Source organism: Pristiophorus japonicus, chromosome 3 (genome assembly GCF_044704955.1).
Source record: "Pristiophorus japonicus isolate sPriJap1 chromosome 3, sPriJap1.hap1, whole genome shotgun sequence".
Lineage (NCBI taxonomy): Eukaryota > Metazoa > Chordata > Chondrichthyes > Pristiophoridae > Pristiophorus > Pristiophorus japonicus.
The window spans coordinates 71104440-71126254 of NC_091979.1; the positions used below are offsets into that span (position 1 = coordinate 71104440).

The 21815-nt window shown below is 42.6% G+C and overlaps 1 protein-coding gene across 14 annotated transcripts in view; it reads right to left on the reverse strand.

Annotated features, from left to right (window-relative positions):
- LOC139259755 (solute carrier family 35 member F5-like) overlaps window positions 1-21815 on the reverse strand; it is a 205733-nt gene that overhangs the window by 125859 nt on the left and 58059 nt on the right. For 11 of the 14 annotated variants that reach the window (XM_070875446.1, XM_070875455.1, XM_070875454.1 and 8 more), the window contains 2 exons: window positions 17052-17190; window positions 392-526 (listed from right to left, as the gene is read on the reverse strand). In XM_070875446.1, the coding sequence (XP_070731547.1) occupies window positions 392-526; window positions 17052-17190 (274 nt within the window). Of the gene's footprint in view, window positions 1-391; window positions 527-966; window positions 1655-17051; window positions 17191-21815 lie in introns of those variants that run through there. The other 3 variants (XM_070875450.1, XM_070875456.1, XM_070875457.1) reach the window with 2 other exon arrangements.

The window sequence follows — 21815 nt, forward strand, 5'->3', positions numbered from 1 at the left end:
AATCTGTGGAATTCACTGCCTCAGAGAGCTGTGGAAGCTGGGACATTGAATAAATTTAAGACAGAAATAGACAGTTTCTTAAACGATAAGGGGATAAGGGGTTATGGGGAGCGGGCAGGGAAGTGGAGCTGAGTCCATGATCAGATCAGCCATGATCTTATTGAATGGCGGAGCAGGCTCGAGAGACCATATGGCCTACTCCTGTTCCTATTTCTTATGTTCTTAACCTTATATTAAACTTAGACATGCACACCTGCACCAAAATAAATTATCTGTAGTAGCTCGACACTAAATATATATATAATTTAATAATGTAATTCAATTGTAATTCAGAATTCAGTTTATAAGGCTGGTCACACTTTATTTCCCCATAATTAGGAGGACTACTTACCAATGCAACATGCCTTCCATTGGTACACTGCTCCCGCCAAGGCTTCCAAACAAGAAATCCGATGAGGTAAAGCACAAACATAGAAGTTTTGGCAAACGTACTAAAGAAGGGTTTCTCATACTTTTTAAATATATACTGAAAAGAAGAAAAAAAAAGCTGAAAAACTTACTTAAAATGCAATATGTAATTTTCTGGTAGAGTGTGACATTAAGGGTTTTACCTGTTCTCCAAACCCCCCCCCCCACCACCAAAAGAACACAATATATAAAAATTTTGAACATTGAAAGCAACAAAATATATCTTGCACACTCAATAATATATAACCACTTTTGTTAAGTTCATTTACAGGTACAGGGTACTGCAATGCTATACTTATGATCAATAATTTTACCAATTTTTTTTTTAAATCGCATGATGCTCTGCTTATTGTGGTTGAGTTATAATTCTATGCTTTAATCGCATTAAACTAATTTAAATCAGTTATTAAAATCTATAAACTGACAATTTAATCACTTTTTCCAATATAAATGTTTTATGAGAACGTAAAGTGAAACATGGGGAAAATATATAATCACCTCTTCACTTCTGAAGCACACAAACAGGAGTGTTATATGGCTAAAGAATCAAAAGAGTCATCAGTTTGCTATGGAATCATGTTCATACTAGTTCAGCTGTAAATCACACATTCCTGCTTCTTGGAAAATTTTAAACTTGCCCGATGCTCTTTGATTTGATGTCAGAATTTATGGTATCCATCTAACGACTTCATAGCATGAAATACACCAAAATTAGAAAAGTTCCAAATTTTCCAAATAGTTTGATAGTGAAAATGGAAGATTAATTGGAGACCTGATGCAGGTCTTTAGAGGTCTTTAAAATTATGAAGGGTTTTGATAGCTGGAGAAACTGTTACTGCTTGTGGGTACCTTTTTATGTCATGGTGACCGCATGACTTACTGTAAACTTACGACTACAACTGGGTTTGTCTGCACAAAGTGGAGAATTTCAATACTTATATTAGACATAATTCCTCAAATAAAGTCACAAATCCATACAGCACACCAAGTGACAAAGGTTCCAGATATGTAATGAACAGTTAAGTTTGTTACACCCTATCCCTTGTTCAATCCAAAACTTCCCACATTAATTCAAATTTATGTATACAACAGATGCTTGGAGAAATCTACATTTTTAAAACGCCTCAATTAGAAGACTTGTTTTTTTCTGGCACCTCAGGAGAAGGTATAACTGATTTATAGTTAATTAATAGTCATCTGTGCACAAACATTTAAATTGCAAAAAGCTTAGTTTAAACAAATACTGAAAACAAAACAAATATTCATAAAAGTCCTATTATTCTACTAAATTATACAGTAAATCATGAATATACTAAGGGCCCAAATTTCCCCAGGAGTTGCTCTATTTTTTTGGAGCAATTTGGTTTTTCTGGACTATCTTTTTAGTTGCAATTCTAGCCATTTAATTTGCGCCAGTGTAAGTGAGTTATTTAGATTTTTTAAAGTTCAGTTTTTTTTCCAAAAGGGGGCGTTCCCAGCCACTTACGCCTGTTTTAGGTGTTTGGCCAGCAAATAGTTGCTCCAAACTAACTTAGGCCAGCGTATGTTGCCACTTCTGTCCGCACAGAAAAACCTTACCTAAAGTTAAGGAATCGGCGCAAGTAACTACATTTAAAGCACCAAGCACCAAACAAAGCACAAAAAGTAACAAGCATTCGATAAAAAAAAGAACTGAAGTAAATAATTAAATTAACAAATAAAGAACTGAAGTAAATCCTACTTTCAACTAAACTCGACAGTGGCTGGCCGTGCGGGAGTCCCTTCGGCCTGGGATAGGAGACGGAGAACGCGGCTGCCGCCCCACAGACTTTCAACCCTTTCCGGGCGGGACTTTATTTCCTTTTTGCCCATTTTTCAGGTTTTTGGTTGGGCTTTAAAAACGGCAGCCTGAAACCTGGCAGAGGCATGGGGCTTCGGCTCCCTCGCGTGAGGGACCGCAGATGACTCCATTTAGCCCCGAAAGGAGTTCGGAGATCGGCCGACACGCCCGAGTTCAGCCCTGGGGTCGTAGACAGAAAAGTATTTTGTCGGCACTGGCCGGTACCTCCAGCACAACAACACACACACCATTGTCCTCAAGACCAACCCGGGTGGGCTAGTACAGGCGGATGGACGTGGGGTGGGTGCACGAGTGCGCTGGAGCCCGGGCTTGGCTCACACCGTTCTGGAGTCCCGATTCAGAGAGAGAGAGAGAGAGAGAGAGAGAGAGAGAGAGAGAGAGAGAGAGTTCCAGAGGGCATTGCAGCGAGAGAGAGATAGAAAGACCAGAAGCAGTGGCTGGGCAGCGCGGAGTGTCGGAGGATAAAAGCAGGCAGCATCGACGGCGGCGAGACGTATGGGGACTGACTTGGGCGCACGCTCAGTGGTCGGTAACTGTGCTAGAGCTAGGCGGGCCACATGTGGAAGGACACCGAGATCCAGCACAACACACGGCACTGCAGACTCTTTGGCAAACCGCAACCCAACCAAACGAACGCAAAGCCAACCCAGCTTGGCAAGCGACATTGCTACACGACAAGCTATCCTCGGTCCAAACCACTAGACTGTAGCCAAAGACGACCAACCTCTCCCCCTCTCTCTCGCCCCGATCAAAGCTCAGTCGCACCAACCTGTTTCTTGCAGCCCTCAGCGGCCAGCCTTTGCGGCAGGCCATTCGGTCTGGGATAGGGGCGGGACGCGGTCTGCCGGCATCACCATCACAATCATGGGAAGGAGCTACTGCGCATGCGCGCAGCTGCCGGGACTGTATTTGGAGTAGGGCTGTAGCTCCGCCCCCCACTCCACGAGCAGCACTGCGTCAGGACCCGGGACACACAGCAGAGCGGCCAGAATTGTGAGTACGTTTTTTGGCGCCGTTTCCAGTGCACAAAGTCGGCGCATCTCGGGAGAGTGCGCCAAAAAAGGGGTTGGGGAAATTTGGGCCCTAAATTACTACCGGACAAAAGTATTTAGTTGCTAATCCAGTGACAGTGTATCAACATTTCTTAGTCACAATGTTGAACTTGTGCGGGTTTGCTTCCCTGATTTCCAGCATCCTGATCGTAGTCTTTGCTGCTTTGCCAACTTTATCCTTGCAACTTCAGAGGCTGTAGTCGGTTTGCAATGGAATCTCCAATCAATTGTTTTGAGACAGTCAATCTTTGTACAACAGCAAACTGACCAAGCATTAGGAATGCAACTTTCCACTATAGATGAAAAGCTTTGAGTTATGATCAGTAGTATGGAGTGTCTCCAGGTAAAGTTCAAATTTATTAGGGAAATACTTTTATATACAATTTACTGGGTAGCTGAGTTTGTAACATTATCAGTGTGTCATAAACTGGTTGTTGTGATCACTTGGATCATTAGATGCACCTGGGAAATATAAAGGATGAACATTTCCAAATAACACCCCTAGATCCCAGCAAAAGCAACAAGCCTGGTACCTTATTTGTGTTGAATAATGGCAGCATGGGTTACTCTAATATCAATAAAGAACAGTTTGCTTATGCCTGTCATGTCCAAAACCTCTCTCCAAGATTAGCCTACATCTACTGGCATGAATGCCACCATCACTTTGCTTAATTTATTTATTTCCTGAGGAGTTTGAATTTCTCCTGGACTAGACATTCACAAAATGTTGCTTCCCACTCTAGCATATATAGTGGTGTTAAAATCTTGCAAATGTGCCATCTAAAAGGCATTGGCACATAATGGAAGTGAAGAAACATAAGAACATAAGAATTAGGAACAGGAGTAGGCTATCTAGCCCCTTGAGCCTGCTCCGCCATTCAAAAAGATCATGGCTGATCTGAATCTGAATAGATGCCTTTGAATAATAGTAGTTTAATTGCACATCCTCCGACCTGTGCAAGGTATTCCAAATGAGATGCAGACAACTGACAGTCACTAGCACATCTGGCATCTTCTGTCATTCTTTAACCCTCAGCAATTCTTTGCTGAGTTTCTGAACCTTTGTAAATGTTGACAAAGATGTTAACATAGGATGATACATTGCAGCATCCTTAATGAAAAACTCAAGTTAGTGAACACTGCAGGTTACACCACAACACACTGGTATTCTTCTGGAGATTGCCTTTAATTCTATTCTTGGAATCAATGACCAAGAGCCCTATTCTCATCAAATCTTTTAAGATTTATGTTTCAACCTGGACACAATGTGCATGAGCTCTAGATACACAAGTGCAATAATTATCATTCTCTCCTAGGCATAGACTGGGCAGTAATCCCCAGAAATGTTTCTTGCTGAAGATTTAAGGCGGCGGTGTTACACAAGAACATAAGAATTAGGAGCAGGAGTAGGCCATTTAGCCTCGCGAGCCTGCTCTGCCATTCAATAAGACCGTGGCTGATCTTCTACCTCAACTCCACTTTCCTGCACTGTCCCCATATCCCTTGATTCCCTTAATATTCAAAAATCTAGCAATCTGTGTCTTGAATATACTCAAATACTGAGCCTCCACAGCCCTCTGGGTTGGAGAATTCCAAAGATTCATCAGCCTCTGAGTGAAGAACTTTCCCCTCATCTCAGTCCTAAATGGCCGACCCCTTATTCTGAGGCTGTGACCCCTGGTTCTAGACTCCCCAGCCAGAGGTAACATCCTCCCTGCATCTACCCTGTCAAGTTCTGGAGGAATTTTACGTGTTTCAATTAGATCACCTCTCATTCTTCTAAACTCTAGAGAAAATAGGCCTGGTCTGCTCAATCTCTCCTCATAGCACAATCCCCCACCCCATCCCAGGAATCAGTCTGGTGAACCTGCGTTGCAAACCCTCAATGGCAAGTATATCCTTCCTTAGGTAAGGAGACCAAAACGGTGCACAATACTGCAGGTACAGTCTCACCAGGGCCCTATATAATTGCAATAAGATGCCTTTACTCTTGTACTCAAATCCTCGTAAAAAAGGCCAATGTACTATTTGCTTTCTTAATTGCTTGCTGTAGCTGTACGTTAACTTTCAGTGATTCGTGTACAAGGACACCCAGGCCCCTCCGAACACCAACATTTCACAATCTCTCACCATTTAAAAAATACTCTGCTTTTCTATTATTCCTTCCAAAGTGGATAACTTCATATTTCTCCATGTTATATTCCATTTGCCATGTTCTTGCCCATTCACTAAGCCTGCCTATATCTCCTTGAAGCCTCTTTGCATCCTCCTCACAACTTACATTCCCATCTTGCTTTGTATCATCAGCAAACTTGTACATTTTGTCCCCTCATCCAAATCATTGATATAGATTGTGAATAGCTGGGGCCCAAACACTGATCCGTGCGGCACCCACTAGTTACAGCCTACTCGAAAAAGACCAGTTTATTCCTACTCTCTGTTTTCTGTCCGTTAACCAATCCTCAATCCATGCCAGTATATTACCCTCAATCCCATGAGTCCTAATGTTTAATACCCTCTTGTGCGGCACCTTATTGAATGCCTCTGAAAATCCAAATACATCACATTCACTGGTTTCCCTTCATCTACTTTACTGGTTACAACTTCAAAAAACTCTCGAACAGATTTGTCAAACATGATTTCCCCTTCATAAATCCATGTTGACTCTGCCCAATCCTATTATTATTTTCTAAGTGCCCTGTTACCACGTACTTAATAATAGATTCTAGCATTTTCCCTACTACTGATTGTCAGGCTAACTGGTCCGTAGTTCTCCGTTTTCTCTCTCCCTCCTTTCTTAAATTGCGGGGTTACATTAGCTACCTACCAACAATGTGGGAACGGGTCTAGAATCTATGGAATATTGAAAGATGACAATCAATGCATTCACTATCTCCAGAGCCATCTATATCAAAACCCTAGTTTGTAGGCCATCAGGTCCAGGAGATTTATCAGCTTTCAGTCCCATTAATTTCTCCAGCACTATTTTATTTACTAATACTAATTTCATTCAGTTCCTCATTCTCGCTAGACCCTTGGTTTTCCACTATTTACAGAATTTGTTGAATTTCTTTGCCTTTTCCTTATTCCCCATTATAATTTCTCCTGTCTCAGACTGTAAGGGACTCATTTACTTTTGCTAATCTTTTCCTTTTTACATACCTATAGAAGCTTTTACCATCTGCTTTTATGTCTCTTGCTAGTTTACTTTCATATTCTATTTTCCCTTTCTTTATCAATTTCTTGGTCCTTCTTTGCTGAATTCCAAAATCCTCCAAATCATCGGGATTACTGCTCTTTTTGGCAACATTATGCCTCCTCCTTTGATCTAATACTATCTTTAACTTCTCTTGTTAGCAACAGTTGGACTACTTTTCCTGTAGGGTTTTTGTGCCTTAAAGGAATGTACGTTTGTTACAAATAATGTATTAATTCTTTAAATGCTAGCCATTGCATTTCTACCATCATACCTTTTAATATAGTTTCCCAATCTACCTTAGCCAACTCATACCTACATAGTTTGCTTTTAGATTTAAGACCCTAGTTTCGGATTTAACTAAATCACTATCCAACTCAGTATAAAATTCTATCATATTATGGTCACTCTTCCCGAAATGCCCCTTTGCTGCAAGGTTATTAATTAACTCTCTCTCATTGCACAATACTTGGTCTAAAATAGCTGGTTCCCTAGTTGGTTCCTCAACATACTGATCTAGAAAACCATCGTGTATACATTTCATGAATTCGTTCTCTACACTATTACTGCATATTTGGTTTGCCCAGCCTATATGTAGATTAATGTCCCCCATGATTATTGTGTTACCCTTGTTACATGCACCTCTAATTTCTTGATTTATACTGTGCCTAACAATTCTGGAAATTTTCAGTGAATAGTCCATAACTGCGTCCATACCTTAGTCTCATTTCATCTTTAAATTTAAAAGAAAAAGTCACGTGTCAGTCGGGTATATCCTGGTTCTTGTCCTCAGGCTGCCTGTTACTTTTCATATTTGAGATAATATTAAACTATTTTCAGCTAGGCCACTAGGTGGTGTTTTTTTACTGAGAGTTGAAAGAACAAAATGAGATGGTTTACTCGCTGTATTAGTTACTCTTCTGTAAACAAAAAGGCAGTGGAAATCATAGTGAAGTCATACATCTAGACCATCCTCTAGATGAAGAAAAAGTGTCTCTAGATGGGAATGTGAATAGTTTTACTTTTCTAAATAATATAACTGGCACTGCAGTTATTAAACTACACGTTGCTTCTGAGTGGATTAAGGAAGTGTTGTTTCATAAAATGTTATGTTTACATCGTTGAAGGAAAAGATAACTGAGGTTAAGTCTGTGATTAAGCACTTGCATCTAGATCGGTAATATGCATTTTTTCCTTCCAAACATTAATCGCACAGTTTTATATATATATATTCAGTTTGTTAAATAAATCAATAAAGGGAATATATTCCCAAGATATCAGCCAGAGGATTTGTTACCATTGTTGTAAATGTGTTTGGTCTATTTTCAGCATGATTTTGAAATTTTTTTTTTAAATTTAAAGGGTTAGATTTTCCCCAGACTAACACATGTTTTAACGCAATTTATTCGTGTTAAAAATGCTTTTTTGTTCTTAAACTGAACTGCACAAAATTCTCCAAACCTTAAGAATGGCATTTTGAAAATGTCGCCAAAAAGCAAATCGCCAATGTGCAACGCGAAAAAAATCGCAAAGAAAACCACACCGCCTAAGTTTAGCCATTCGGCGAACCCGTTCTTAGAAAAAAAAACACGCAAGAAAAGCAGGCGTTGCAGCCTCAAACGTCGGTAAGTAGGAAGGCCTGCAAAAAAGGTAAGTTAAAGTTTTGATTTTTTAATTCTTTTGTAGCAATTACTTAGTTAAGGGTCTTGTAAATGTTTTATGATTTTTGATCTTTTGCAATTTTTTTTCCCTCCTGTCCCAGGGCCTGTATTTTTCACATTGATAGGCCTCGGGCTCATAGGCAGTCCCTCAAAATCGAGGAAGCCTTGCTTCCACTCCTAAAGTGAGTTCTTTGGTGGCTGAACAGTCCAAAACGAGAGCCACAGACCCTGTCACAGGTGGGACAGATATTCGTCGGGGGAGAGGGGGGGCACTGATTTACCACATGCTCCTTCCGCTGCCTGCGCCTGACCTCTTCACGCTCGCAGCGTTGAGATTCGAAGAGCTCAACGCCCTCCCAGATGCACTTTCTCCACCTAGGGCAGTTTTCGGCCAGGGTCTCCCAGGCTTCAATGGTGATGTCGCACTTCACCAGGGAGGCTTTGAGGGTGTCCTGGTACCGTTTTCCGCTGCCCACCTTTGTCACGTTTGCCATGAAGGAGCTCCACATATAGCAGTTGTTTAGGGAGTCGCGTGTCTGACATGCGAACTAAGTGGTCTGCCCAACGAAGCTGATCTAGCGTGGTCAGTGCTTCAATGCTGGGGATGTTAGCCTGGGCGCGGTCACTGATGTTGGTGCATCTGTCCTCCCAGCGGATTTGCAGGTTCTTGCAGAGACATCGTTGGTGATATATCTCCAGCGACTTGATGTGTCTTTTGTAAGTCGTCCATGTCTCTGACCCATATAGGAGACCCATATAGGCCTCGGGCTAAAGTTGGCGTCATTGTGGTTTTTAATGCCAATCGTCGTGGAACAAACGCCATTTTTTTAAAGAACCGCTGTATTTTGTGACTACATTTTACCACCTTAAAAAAAAAGTGTGATTTTTATTCATATTTATTCACTATTTTGTCGTTATTTATCAAATAACGACAAGCTGGGAATTTCTAGTCCATACTGTCTCTAAAGTAAAAATGTTGCTGGAAGTGTTAACTTCTTTACTTCTGACAGCAAAGTCCTTGAAAGGATACATGGAAGAGCCTTTAGAATGTGATTATATTTAGATTAGATCATCAAATTTCTACAGCTCCCCTAATAGTGTGCAAAGGCATCCAGGAAGCCTAACTTGTAATTTCTGATATTAAAAGTTCACATCTTCCAAGTGACAAAGAGAATGTTCAGGAAACAATAAAGTAAGGGAAGATATTGGTGGCAAGGGAATAAATCGAGTTATAGAACAGGAGTCTAAAAAGATGTATCAACATAGAGAGGAAATCCTAATAAAAATGAGTTATACTGTCTGCACTGCAATTCACACAGTGTCCACAATAAAATAGGGGAGCTGGAGGCAATCATGCGTTGGGAGAAACCAGACATAGTAGGGATTACTGAGACCACAGAAAATCGGGACTGGGAATTAAACATTGCAGAGTACAACATAGTTAGAAAAGAAAAAGAGAGACAAAAAGGGAAGTGGAGTAGCTGTACCTGTTGTGTATGGAGAAAGAGTCAGACTGTGAGCTCAAAGTAAAGTGTGATCTTAGTCTTTTATTGCAGGTCTCCAAAGTGCCTCTCCAGCCTGTGAAGCCTTCTTAAATACCTGTATTCCCAAGGGATTATGGGATCCCCGGGACTCCGAGGAATGAGCCCTCTGGTGGCTGTACAGAGTAAATACAAGTATACATATATAACAACATTCCCCCCCAAAGTCAATAGTGTAACTATTTACAATGTGAGTCGATCTGGGGCCCTTCTTGCCCTGGTTGATCGTCTCGGTGTGAAAGCTGGTGTGGTTGAATCATTTGTTGGGCCCTCACTGGGCTGCTGCGTAGCTAGCCTTGCTGGGCTGCCTGGTGTGTTGGGCCCTGCAGGGCTGGTGTGGATGATGGGTTCTGCTTCGTGGTCAACCGTGGTGTCAGTTGCCACTGGTGTGTGTGTGTTGGGGGATCAAAAAAGGTAGGGTCCAAGGTGGGTTGCTCAGGGTAGTCCGTGAATCTGATTTTGATTTGGTCCAAGTGTTTCTGGTGAATGAGTCCATTTGAAAGGTTGACCCGAAACACCCTGTTCCCCTCTTTGGCAACGACAGTGCCCGGAAGCAACTTGGGACCTTGTCCATAATTTAGTACAAATACAGGATCATTGATTTCAATCTCGCATGACACATTTGCGCTATCATGGTATGCACTTTGTTGAAGCCGCCTGCTCTCTACCTGTTCATGTAGATCAGGGTGAACTAACGAGAGCCTCGTCTTAAGTGCTCTTTTCATGAGCAGTTCAGCAGGTGGGATCCCAGTGAGTGAATATGGTCTCGTGCGGTAGCTAAGCAGGACTCGGGATAGGCGAGTCTGCAGTGAGCCTTCAGTTACCCTCTTCAAGCCTTACTTGATGATTTCCACTGCTCTCTCTGCCTGACCATTGGACGCTGGTTTAAACGCCGCAGATGTGACATATTTGATCCCGTTACAGGTCATGAATTCTTTGAACTCAGCACTGGTAAAACATGACCCGTTGTCGCTCACCAGGGCAGGCTTTCAGTGGTGGCAGCGGATGTCCTAGCCGACATTATCTCTCATTCAATCCACTTGGAGTATGCGTCTACAGCCACAAGGAACATTTTACCCAAGAACGGGCCTGCATAGTCGACGTGTACCCTAAACCACGGTTTGGAGGGTCAAGTCCATAAACTTAGCGGCGCCTTCCTGGGTACATTGCTTAACTGCGAGCATGTATTACATCTGTGAACGCAGGATTCTAAGTCCGCATTGATACCGGGCCACCACACGTGGGATCTGGCTATCGCTTTCATCATTATGATGCCTGGGTGGGTACAGTGGTGGTCATTGATGAAAGTGTCTCTGCCCTTCTTGGGGACCACTACTCGATTGCCCCACAGAAGGCAGTCTGCCTGTATAGACATGTCATCTTTGCGCCGCTGGAATGGCTTTATCTCTTCCTGCATTTCCACTGGGACACTGGTCCAGCTCCCATGAAGCACACAGCTTTTGACGAGAGATAATAAGGGGTCCTGGCTTGTCCAGGTTTTGATCTGCCGGGCAGTGACGGGTGATTGCTCACTCTCAAATGCTTCCATAACCACGGCTAGATCTGCGGGCTGCGCCATTTCCACCCTCGTGGTGGGCAATGGCAGCCTACTGAGTTTTTTGTGCCTGGCCTGTGGCGGATGGCGTAGTTGTATGCAGATGTGAGCGCCCATCTCTGGATGCGGGCCGATGCGTTGGTTTTTATCCCTTTACTATCGGAAAACAGGGATATAAGTGGCTTATGGTCAGTTTCCAATTCGAATTTTAGCCCAAACAAGTATTGATGCATTTTCTTTACCCCATAGACACACGCTAATGCTTCTTTTTCAATCATGCTGCAGGCTCTCTCGGCCTTAGACAGACTTCTGGATGCACAAGCAACCGGTTGCAGTTTCCCAAAATCACTAGCTTGTTGCAATGCATACCCGACACCATATGACGATGCATCATGCTAGTACCAAAAGCTTACATGGATCACACAACACAAGCAATTTGTTTGAGTGTAACAATTTTCTCGCTTTTACAAAGGCATTTTCTTGGCTTTTGCCCCAAACCCATTCACCCCCTTTTCATAGTAAGACATGTAGTGGTTCTAACAGGGTGCTGAGACCCGGTAAGAAGTTACCAAAGTAGTTCAAGAGTCCCAGAAACGACCGCAGCTTCATCACGTTCTGTGGCCTCGGTGCGTTCTCGATTGCCTCAGTCTTCGCGTTGGTGGGCCTGATGCCGTCCGCCACAATCCTCCTTCCCAGGAACTCCACTTCAGGCACTTCGAGCGTTTTAACCTGAGCTCCATGTGGTTGAGTCGACTAAGAACCTCCTCCAGGTTCTGCAGGTGCTTGACTGTGTTCCAACTTGTGACCAAGATATCATGCTGGAAGACCACGGTGTGCGGGATTGACTTCAGTAAACCTTCCATGTTTCTCTGGAATAGCGCCGCCGCTGATCGGATTCCAAACGGGCATCTGTTATAAACAAAAAGACCTTTGTGCATGTTGATGCAGGTGAGGGCCTTCGATGATTCCTCCAGTTCCTGCATCATGTAGGCTGAAGTCAGATCCAGCTTCATGAACGTCTTTCCTCCCGCCAGCGTTGCAAAGTGGTCGTCGGCTTTTGGTAGTGGGTATTGGTCCTGCAGGGAGAAACGTTTGATAGTTACTTTGTCCCTTGAGGACTGGGACAATAGGACTGGCCCACTTGCTGAGCTCGATCGGTGAAATGATGCCCTCTCGTTGCAGGCGGTCTAGCTCGATCTCTAACCTTTCTCTCATCATGTATGGTATTGCTCTCGCCTTGTGGTGGATGGGTCTCGCCCCCTGAATTAGGTGGATCTGCACTTTTGCTCCTTGGAATTTCCCGATGCCTGGTTCGAACGGCGAAGGAAATTTGTTTAAGACCTGGGCACACGAAGTATCATCAGCGGGCGATAGCGCTCGGATGTCGTCCCAGTTCCAGCGTATCCTTCCCAGCCAGCTCCTGCCGAGCAGCATCGCCCAGTACCACCCAGGGTGGTAGCTTGTGCACCGCTCCATCGTAGCAGACCTTTACGGTAGCACTGCCGATTACCGGAATCAGTTCTTTAGTGTAAGTTCTTAAGTCTCGTGCGAACTGGAGTTAAGACTGGCCTTGAGGCGTTGTTGCACCACAACCTGTCGAAAGTCTTTTTGCCCATGATGGACTGGCTCGCGCCCGTGTCCAGCTCCATTGACACCGGGAGTCCATTTAGTTCAACATTCAACATTATCGGGGGACAATTCCTGGTGAATATATGTGCACCCCGTGTACCTCTGCCTCCTCTATCTGAGGCTCTGGTTCATAGTTATCCTCCGTGGATGTGTCCTCCTCTGCAGCGTGGTGGTTTGCAGGTTTAACAGGATTTGCAGCTCGCCTACACACTCGTTGGAGGTGTCCCATTGTTCCACAGCCCTTGCAAAAGTATCCCTTGAATTGGCATGAATGGAAACGATGATCACCCCCGCAGCGCCAACAAGGTGTTAATGCCTTGCATTCATCACCCTTGATGGTGGACTCAGACATCTGCGGACGTGTAGCTGAAGGTATGTGTGACCTGCCCTGTACGTTACGATTCGAAAACAACATCACTTTGTTCACAGTACTTGTAGCAGCACTTGTGCGCTGATAGATTTGCTTAGTATTGTTACTGGTGGCAATGAACGCCTGGGCTATCGCTATGGCCTTACTCAAGGTTGGTGCCTCTACATGTGCTCCAAATGTCCTTCAAATTCACAATGTCCTGCAAGGCATCACAGCTCAGCGACATAATTCACCATTTCCTGGCCTTCAGACCTTTTGTAGGTGTAGAACCGGTAACTCGCCATCAGAACACTTTCCTTCGGATTCAAATGCTCTCGGACCAGTATGCACAAATCGTCGTACGATTTCTCCGTGGGTTTCACTGGAGTGAGCAGATTATTCATGAGGCCATACGTTGGTGTCCCACAGACGGTGAGGAGGATCGCTCTACGTTTGGCAGTGCTCTCTTCCTCATCTAGCTTGTTGGCCACGAAGTATTGGTCAAGTCGCTCCACAAAAGTTTCCCAATCATCTCCCTCCGAAAATTTCTCCAGGATGCCCACTGTTCTCTGCATCTTTGGGTTCGCTATCTGTATCTCGTCACCAGTTGTTGTGTCTGGAGAAAGAGTGAGCTCAAAGTAAAGTGTGATCTTAGTCTTTTATTGCAGGTCTTCAGAGTGCCTCTCCAACCTGTGAAGCCTTCTTAAATACCTGTGCTCCCAAGGGATAATGGGATCCTTAGGGACTCCGAGGAATGAGCCCTCTGGTGGCTGTACAGAGTAAATACAAGTCCACATATAGAACAGTACCTATTCGGGATAACATAATGGCAGTAGAAAAAAGTGACGCAGGTATCAGAAAGACAAAAATAGAATCCATATGGGTAAAGATAAAAGATAATAAAGGATCAATCACACTAATAGGTGAAGTCTACAGATCACCTAATAGTGGAAGGGAGGTGGACGAAGAAATCTGCAGACAAATTAGGGAAATGAGTTAAAAACATAGAATAATAATCATGGGGGATTTCAACTACCCTGGTATTAATTGGACAGAAGACGTAGGTAAAGGGGTTAAGGGAATGGAGTTCCTACAATGTGTACAGGACTCCTTTCTAACCCATATGTAATAAACCCAACAAGGTAGGATTTGCTATTGGATCTGGTAACGGGGGATGATCCAGAGCAGATAAGAGAAGTAAAAGTAGGGTAACATCCAGGCAATAGTGACCATAATTTAATACGCTTTAAGATGATAATTGAGAAGGACACAAGTATGATGAAAACCAGGGTAATAGATTGGAGAAAAGCTGGTTTTTAGGGGCTGAGAAGAGAACTTGGGAAAATAAAATGGGCAACAATATTGGCAAAAAACGATGTAGAACAGCAATGGGAAACATTTAAAATGGTGTTCAACAGAGTGCAGGAATAATATATTCCGCTAAAAGAAAAGAACAAATTAAACATTAATGAGACTCCATGGATAAATAAAGGCACAGGGAACAATTTAACCCTCATTAAGTACATACAGCAAGGGAGTGCATGATAAGGGAGAATACGAGAATAGTTCAGGAGTGAAGTCAAAAAAACAAAAAAGGAAGGCAAAGAGGAACTATGTAATTAAATTATCAAGGAATATAAACAAAATAGTAAAATATTTTATGGGCACATGAATAAAATAAAAAAAGGTTGGGATGGGAATAGGGCCATTAAGGGAGAGACAGGATAATACCACAGGTAACGATAGAGAGATGGCAGAAATATTAAATAATAATGTTGCTTCAGTATTTACCAGGGAGATAGAACAGGTGGACATGACATTGGATGATGAGATTAGTATGAGGTAAGTACATGTAAAATAAATAAAGAGGGGATATATTAAATAAGCTAATCAAACTCAAAGAGGATAAAACCCCTGGTCCAGATAGATTACATCGAGGCATTTTAAAAGAATCTAGGGAAGAGATAGCAAAGACCTTACTAGACAAGCTTAATAATTCATTAGAAAATGGTGTAGTGCCAGAGGACTGACGGATAGCTAACGTAATACCTAAATTTAAGAAAGGGGAATGAACATGTCCATGGAATTATAGACCAGTCAGCTTAACATCGCTGGTAGGAAAAATAATGGATTCACTACAAAAGGAGAAAATAGAAGAACATCTAGAAACCAAAAATATAATGATGAATAGTCAGCATGGATTTCAAAAGGGAAAGTCTTACTTGACCAACCTCATTGAATTTTTTGAAGAGGTAACAGAGAGAGTAGACAATGGTAATGCAGATGTAATTTAGCTAGATTTTCAAAAGGCCTTCGAGTAGGTACCCCATACTAAACTGATGAACAAGGTCAGAGAATGCAGAGTCAGGGGACAAGTAGCAGAATGGATAGCTAGCTGGCTTCAAGACAGAAAGCAGAGAGTAGGGGGGTAAAAGATAGCAAGTCACAGTGGCAGAAGGTGGGTAGAGGTGTTCCACAAGGATCAGTTCTGGGACCACTGTTGTTCACAACTTATATTAACGGTTTAGACTTTGGAATCAAAAGCACAATTTCTAAATTTGTCGATGATACCAAATTGGGGGCGAGTCAATACTGAGGAGGACTGTAACAAATTACAGGAGGACATTAATAAACTTGCAGAATGGGCATATAATTGGCAAATAATGTTCAACGCAGTTAAATAAAAGAATAGGGAGGTCACTTATTACTTGGAGAGTGAGAGTCTAGGTGGGGTAGAGGAACAAATGGATCTCGCCGGAGTACAAATACACAAATCACTAAAAGTTGCGACACCGGTTAGCAAGGCCATAAAAAAAGCAAATCAAGTATTGACATTTATTACTTGAGGTATTGAATTGAAAAGTAGGGAAATTATGCTAAACCTGTATCGAACCTTGATTTGACCACACTTCCAGTACTGTGTACAGTTCTGGTTGCCATATTATTAAAAGGATATAGAGGCACTAGAGAGCGTGCAGAGAAGATTTACAAGAATGATACCAGAAATGCAAGGGTATACATAGCAGGAAAGAATGAACAGGCTGGGTCGCTTGAAAAAAGAAGGGTGACCTAATAGAAGTCTTTAAAATTATGAAAGGTTTTGAAAGAGTGGATACAGAGAGAATGTTTCCACTTGTGGGGAAGAGCATAACGAGAGACCATCAATATAAGAAATCCAACTGGGAATTCAGAAGAAAATTATTTACCTAAAGAGTGGTGAGAATGTCGAATTCGCTACCGCAAGGAGTGGTTGAAGCGAATCGTTTAGATGCATTTAAGGGGAGGCTAGACAAGCATATGAGGGAGAAGGGAATAGAGGGTTATGCTGATAGATTTAGATGATGAAAGACGGGAGGAAGCTCGAGTGGAGCAGAAACGCCAGCATGGATTGATTTGGCCAAATGGCCTGTTTCTGCATAGTATATCCTATGTAATCCCACGTAATTCTTTTTAGTTTCTCATTCAAGGTGCAGAAAACCTGTGCCTTAGAATATCCTGCAGTCTACAGAAGCTTGGTATTGGTGATGGGAAAATGCACATAAAATTAATTTGCAAATGAAATTCACTGCAACTTCAATACAGTAGAATAAGTGTTCCAAACAGCTTTATGACTTGCTCTGGTAAATATTTGTGTCTATGATGCTCCATGAATCTCTCAGACTATCTTTTGCAGCGAACACTTCTTGAATGAATCAAAAATATCCTGCTATAAGAAAACAATACTTTTACAAAGACAATATAATAGGACTACAGTACTCACTGAGGTAAGCTCAGATGATGCAACCCAGATGATATCGACAATCAACAGAATAATAATTCCAAGGATCATACGCCGCCTCTGGGGAGAACTGCTCTGTGAGCTAATTCGATTCATGATAAACACCCACACCATTTGTAATCTGTTGAAAACACATATTACAATAAATACCAAATATTTGTTCTTTCTGGCTTTGACCCAAGTCTCCCTAATCTCACTTTTGTTCGTTCTCTATATCTGTAGAATTCTGTCGTTGTCCATTCAATCTCTCGGTTTCTCTGCCATGACCCATATGTAGCCAATCTCTATATCCCCGATCTGTTTGTTCCTGTAATAGCTGTCACTGATCTCCCTGAATTTGTCTCCCTAGATCTCTCTCTCTCTGCATGTTTCCATCTCTAGGTTTCTCATTTTGCCATGATTATTTCAGGTCCCCTCTCTGTCCGTCTCATATATCTCTCTTTTTCACCTGATTTTTCTCCCCCTCACATTTGCTCTCTCGCCCATCTCTCCCTTTCCCTGATTTCTCTCTTTTTACTCTCTTCTGTCTCTCTTCCTCCTCTCACCTCCCCTCCCGATTCCTCTTTCATTTATCTTCTTATTGGCAATTTGGGCATATGGGTTTACTTCCTTGACTCAGTCCTACAGATAGCGGTCAGAGGGACTGCAGCTCATGCTCTTTCAGGTCATGCTACAAATGGAATGCTGCTTTTGGGAGTGGACTAACTGCAAGCGGGGGCACAGGACTGTTGGATGAGCATACAAAACGACATATTTTATTATTCAGAGTGCTTCAGAAGAGCCTATTTTATTAGTGGCTAAAAGAAATTGATTATATTAGTAGAAACGACAAGGCTTGATTGTCTTGTTCGGGAGAAGGAAGCTTGGAACTGGAGGCTCAAGTCTATACTGAAGTGGAAGTCAACAGACTGGTAGGGGTGCGGGAGGCCTGCAAGTGATGGCTGCAGGCAAATTTAAAAAAAGAAAAGCAAAAATATTTCAATAATAAATCGTTAACATGTATAAAAAAATTATTAAAAAATTGATCAGTAGAAAGTGCACAACCCATTAGGTAGTACATTGAAATGAATGACCTTGAAACTGAATTGTCTATGACGGCATACTCTGAGTACGGCCTCATAATCCCTTAGAAATGCCTCACGTTCCAGATTTCTGCATGCGCGAAATCCGGAACTTGCGACCTATCAACATATGCAGGAGCTCCGAAAAATCACTGCCGCAGAGTTGGGCTATTTACCCAACGACTGGCCAGCAATTGCCCACGTAAGTCCGAGGGTTAAATTTTTCTATCATTTTCGGCGGGTTTGTGGCGGTACAGCTGTTTTTCTGCCCGGCGAAAGTTTCCCCCTTAGTTTTTTTTAATGGTATCGCTCACATCTGAACACGCCCACCGGGACCAAACCGCCGACGTGCAACGCTAAGAAAAATCGCCAGGGCGTAAGCTCGGCCTCAACAGCCGATGTCCAGATCGCCGAGAGAACCGCCCTGTAAAAGTTGCTTAAACATGGCGGTAGGTGAGTACTCTGCAAAGAAAGGTAAGTTAAAGGTTCTTTATTTATTTTTTATAATATTAAAAATGGCGATTAGGTGTAAAAAAGTGTCTTGGGAATGCTTTTTACGTTTTTTTTTTGTTGAAATTTATTTTTAAAGTTTAAAGTTTACTTTAGTTTTAAAGTAGGCCTAACCGCAGCTTCGGACTAAATTTTAAATACTTACCGTCCATTCCAGTAAGAACTGCCCATTTTACTACGTTTCCCCTTAACCACCGAGAAAACCGCTGACAATAAAGGTGCAATGCCCATTTTCTCGCCGGGCGACTAGTTTTAATTCGTTTAAACATAAAAATGGAAATTTTCGCCAGCGTTACTCACCAATCGTTAGCGTTTTTTCTGAGCGGGTAATCGGGCGTTGAGGGGCTCATAGGAAATTCTAGCCCTTACAGTTGATCCAAGTAGTAATAGATGCTGTTTACATCAGTGTAAGGGGATATCTAAGGCTTAAATTTAACATTTATATCTCAAAAATTATGCACATACACTTTATTAAATTAGTTTCTGCTAATATTGGCCTGGACTACAGTTTTAATGAGGTGTGAAATAATCAAAAAATTTAATTTTTATGGAGTTTGGTGGAATTATGGTAATTATGATTATAATTCAAATTCTCTTAATTGTATAATTTTAACATTTCGGGATTCCATTGCACATCATTAGGGGATTCCCTTTGTAAATGATTGCAATGGAATACTCCTTTGTCATTAGAGGACCGGGCCCATGTGATCCCAGGTACCCTTCTGAACCACCTGCTTTCTTGGGATGCGTGGGTCATTACACTGCTCTCTGTCTCGCAACTTTTCGCAGTCTAGGCGCCAGGAGGTAATTTCGCGGGTCGGAGACGTACTCCGGAGGTATGCCTCCAATCGCAATTTCTAGGACAGAATGTTTTCACATTATATGACTGAATAAAATTACATCAAGCATGTAAAATTTATTTTTTATGTCGAGCACACATCCATAGAGTGTTCCATCTTTAAAGTATATGAAAGTTACACATATTTTATTTCCTACAAATGCTATTCTATAGGCCCATTAGATGGCATGAATAAACCAGATTCCACAAAACTATAATTGGGGGGGGGGGGGTGGGGGGCAGGGATAGATAAAAGAGAACTCAACTAAATATATAGATAGACAGTGTACATAATAACTAAACAGAGTCTCCATGATTAACAGTTTTACAATATAAATATAGTCCACTGTATGAATTTAATGAATATGGATTGTGTAATAAATTAAAACTGCAATCCTAGTACAATATGATATGCGGCTCAGTGCAAAGTGGAGCAGAGCCATGAGACTCGAGTTATGCTACCAGCTCCCATGTCATTCTCACCTAGCAACAAGAGAGCTCATCAATAATACTGGCCAATAGAGAGCATTATTAAAAACAATGATTTGTTAAGCAACATATTAATCTTGGATTTGCATTAAACTGCAGTTAAACTGCACCCAATGCAATGCTAAAACCACACAAGATTAGTTACTGAAGATGTTAACACACTTCTTGCCTTTAGGATGGTCAGGAGAAATGTAACCAATCTCACTGTCAAGTCACACTACTTCTTTTGCACCATTTCATATCGAAAACTGCTTTATGTCGATACAGAAGTGCAAGCATCCCCACCAATGGTGGAGCAGGAAAGAGGTCACACAGTTGATCAGAGCTGGAAAAGTGGAGCTGCAAGCAGGGTTATCTCTTCTTCTGGAGTTAAGGATGACTTGCTTCCACACTAAAATGAGTTCAAAGGTGACTGATGACAGAGCGCCAACCCCCTGACATGTGAGGGAACAACACCTGCGGCAGCGGAGAATAAAAGGAGCCAACCCCTGTAGAGAGCAGCGTAAGCAGCTGAGAGAATGACAAAGGCGAACAGGGCGACTACATTCAACGTCACAGGAAAGCAGGGAAGTGATTGGTTGGTGAGTTTCTCTCTCTTTTCTTGGGCATTGCTTTAAATTAAGGGCCGGGATTAAAAACCAAATCTAATTAATTAAATACATTATAAATGGCAGGGCAGGCGATAGGTTACTGCTGCAACATGTGGAAGCTGGTGGACACCATTGAGGTTCACCGCGACCACATCTGCAGCAAGTGTCTGTAGCTTGAGGAACTTCGGCTCCGCGTTGATGAGCTGGAGTCCGAGCTGCGGACACTGCGACACATCAAAGAGGGGGAGAGTTACCTGAACGCTGCATTCCAAGAGGCAATCACACCCTTTAGATTAATTAATTCAAATTTAATCCGTGGTCAGGGACAGGAGGGTGTGACTATGAGTGAGGCAGGTATGGGGACCCAGGAATTGGCATTGGAGGAGCTTCAGCCCTTGCAATGGTCTAACAGGTACAAGATTCTTGCTCACTGTGTGGACGAGAGCAGGGACTGCAGGGAGGATGAGCAAGCTGACCACAGCACCGTGGTACAGGGGGCCATTCAAGTGGGGGGAGTAAAAAGAAATGTTGTAGTGGTAGGGGACAATATTAAGGGGATAGATACGGTTCTCTGCAGCCGAGAGCATGAGTACCGAAGGCTGTGTTGCCTGCCTGATGCCAGGGTTAAGGACATCTCCTCAGGGCTGGAGAGGAACCTGGTGTGGAAGGGGGAAGATCCAGTTGTTGTGGTCCACGTGGATACCAGCGACATAGGTAGGACAAAGAGGTTCTGCTGAGGGAGTATGAGAAGCTACGGGCCAAATTAAAAAGCAGAACCACAAAGGTAATAATCTTTGGATTACTACCTGAGCCACGAGCAAAGTTGCATCGGGTAAATACGATCAAAGAGTTAAACATGTGGCTCAAAGACTGGTGTGGGAGAAATGGGTTTTGGTTCATGGGACACTGGCACCAGTATTGAGGCAAGAGGGAGCTGTTCCAAATGGGATGGGCTTCACTTGACTAGTGTCCTACCAAATGAAATAACCAGGGCTGGAGAGAGGGCTTTAACCTAATTAGTGCGTGTGTGTGTGTGTGTGGGGGGGGGGGAAGGTTCAGGTGAGCAGAAATTTAAAAAGTCAAAGAGCAAGGAAAAGACAATTTAGCAGAGTAGCACAGAGCGTGACAGGAAGGGACAGAATGTATAAACATAAGTGTGTATTAGAAAGTGGGGTCAAAGCTGGGAAAAATGGTAAAAAAACAAAATTAAAAGCTCTTTATCTGAATGCACGTAGCATTCGGAACAAAATAGATGCGT